General features: G+C 53.0%; 1 protein-coding gene across 1 annotated transcript in view; it reads right to left on the bottom strand.

Moving 5' to 3' along the window:
* Positions 1–1815: 1815 nt before the first annotated feature.
* The window catches only part of MINDY4B (MINDY family member 4B), a 6093-nt gene continuing 5378 nt past the window's right edge, over positions 1816–2530 (bottom strand). The window contains exon 12 of the mRNA XM_027685914.1: positions 1816–2228. Within this exon, the coding sequence (XP_027541715.1) occupies positions 2086–2228 (143 nt within the window). The 3' untranslated portion in view covers positions 1816–2085. The remainder of the gene's footprint in view (positions 2229–2530) is intronic.

Here is a 2530-nt window from a genome sequence, read left to right as displayed (position 1 = left end):
CCAGACAAGGGGAGAAGTTGGGCTGGTTTCATTCCCCAGACAAAAAAAAAAAAGTTTTGGGGGAAAACCCAGCAGTTTAAACAACATCTCTTTCAGTAACGCCAGAGAAGTGAATCACAGAACAATAGAAACACAGAATTGCTTAGGCTGGAAAAACCTTTAAGATCATTGAGTCAAACCATTAACTTAGCACTGCCAAGGCCACCACTAACTGTTGTCCCTTGGCACCACATCTGTGTGTCTGTTAAATCTCTCCAGGAATCCGAGAGTCACAAAATGGTTTGGATCAGGAGGAACCTTAAAGCCCATCCAGTTCTACCCTGGATCTAGAAGGAAGACTCCTTCCACTAGACCACATTGCTCCAAGGCCTGTCCAACCTGGCCTTGAACACTTTCAATATTATCTTCTCCAGAGTTCTTCCTGCAATTTGGTTCTGAGGGTTTTTGTCCATCAACAAGGAACATTTTGTTCTGAGATACCCACACAGAACATTTCTAACCAAAGTGGTATTACCTGTGAGCAGGTCTGCAGGAGAGGGGCCTTGCTGCCAGGGGTACTGATGCTTGTTTCCTCCATGAGATTAACTCATTCAAGGTGCCAAAACACGGAATAAGTTCCATTTGTGTGTGTCTGGATTTGTTGCTTGCATTCCTGGCTGTGTAGCCCCTGATCCTCCCAGGTATTTCAGGGCATGACAGCACCCCTGAGCATCTGTGGGATGTGTGGAGGTTTGCAAGGTTTATTTGTCTTCTGCAGAGAATTTCCAGGGCAGAAGTGAAAGACTGTAGCTGTTGTCACAAGTACTGCACTTCCTGAGGTGCCAGAGCCGGGGGAGTTTTCAGAAATGTGACTGACACCCAGACTGTGTCTTTATTGCTGCTTATCCCTAAAGCATTGCTGAGTGTGATGTGACCTGGCTGGAACGAGCAAGGGCTCAGCTCTGACGGAGGGAAATGACCAGCTGAAATGTAGCTCTGCACGGCAGGAAGGTTCTAAAAGGATGTGAGGACGTGTGGGCAGCGGGACGGGAGCCCAGGGGAGGTGGTGAGGGCGTGTGCGGGTGCAGCTGGGCTGAGCTGGGTTTCTCTTCCTTTTTCTGCCTTTCACAATCGTACTGGGTTTGTGAGGGGGTGGGGAGCAGGGCTGGGGTGGGAGACTGCTGTCTGGGGCTGTGACGTGGCTGAAGGGGTGGGGGACCCTGCTCCTGCCTCCCTGTTCCCCAGCCTGCGCTGGTGTCCGGAGTTGCTGGTGTGGGCACAGAAGGGTGATGGGCTGGTGCAGCCCCAGCAGCCCTGGGGCCCCTCTCCTGGTGTCACTGGGGCTGCAGGTGCCAGGGGACCACAGCACTGGGGCTGAGCCACAGCTCTGCAGCGGGGAGGCCTCGTGCTCAGGGGGGTCCTGAACTGAGCAGAAACTCAAGGAGGGGACGAGAGCAGGTGCAGATCCCACATCAGCTGTAACTGGCAGCTCCTCGTTCTGGCCCGACAGAATCTCAGGCTCGATGTCACCACTTGGGTTTTTTTAATTGGAAAATTGAATTAATCAGAACCAAGCTTCTGGATTGCTTGCAGAAGGTTTATTGTTCTCAGTGCAGTTGTCATTAGCAACTGTACATCAGCACTAAGGGTGTGACTAATAGGTCTTTGAGTGATGGCAAGGAAGAAGGAAGTGGACAGTGGTCACTGGGAGTGAGAAGTTATGTGCCCTGCCCGTGCTTGCCAGGCTGATGCAGGGTGCCAGGATTTGGCATGGCAGTAAAATCACTGAATCACAAATGCCAGAATGATCCACCACTGCCCTGGGCAGCTGTGCCGGGGTTGACTCTTTCCTTTTCCTACCGTGGGAAGCAGCGTCCCACCACCTGGAAAAGGTGTGTGGTGGGGCAGTGTTGCTGGTGACTGTTCCTCCCCTGCACACGCTCTCTCAGTGGGTATGATGCCTTTGAACAGGGTGTCCCCTCAGAGCACCAAGGGCTGTTTGATCTGGGGAGGTGTTTTTGTCCTCCACGCCGCAGTGACCAGTGGAGTTGCAGCGCAGGGGAGATGCCAGCACTCTTCAGGAGCAGATTCCATCCTGCTCACTCCTCAGAAGAAGGGGTCTGTCCCATTCCAGCTGACGGTGGCACCTGCCCACTTGGTCCTGATCACCATCTCCAGGGCTGGGCACCTCTTCCCTGGGCTGCAGGTGTCTGCATTTGGGGCCTCTTCCCAGTGATGCGAGTGAGTGTCTGAGGAGGAAATGCTGTTAAAAACCAAAAGTCTAAAAAAACCCAACCCCCCTCAAAAAGGTTTCAGCAAAGGTTAAAAGCAGAAGGTTCTGCAGCTGCATGGGTGCAGATGTGCTGCTGCCCTGCCCTGGGGAGCTGGGGCTGCCCTGGAGCCGTTGGCCCCCCCGGGAATTCCGAGGGTGCACTTTGCATGTTTGTGTTCCGAGCAGATGCACAGATAATATCTGTGGCCGTGCTGGGTTTCATGATGGTGGATCTCGATTCACCTTTCCTTGCAGATTTACCCTTTAGTTCCAAGGTTC

This window comes from Neopelma chrysocephalum, unplaced genomic scaffold (assembly GCF_003984885.1).
Source record: "Neopelma chrysocephalum unplaced genomic scaffold, ASM398488v2 Primary Assembly neopelma1_69, whole genome shotgun sequence".
In the NCBI taxonomy this organism is placed as follows: domain Eukaryota; kingdom Metazoa; phylum Chordata; class Aves; order Passeriformes; family Pipridae; genus Neopelma; species Neopelma chrysocephalum.
Note: the sequence above shows the minus strand (reverse complement) of the source record. Positions and strands in the feature narration are given on the sequence as shown.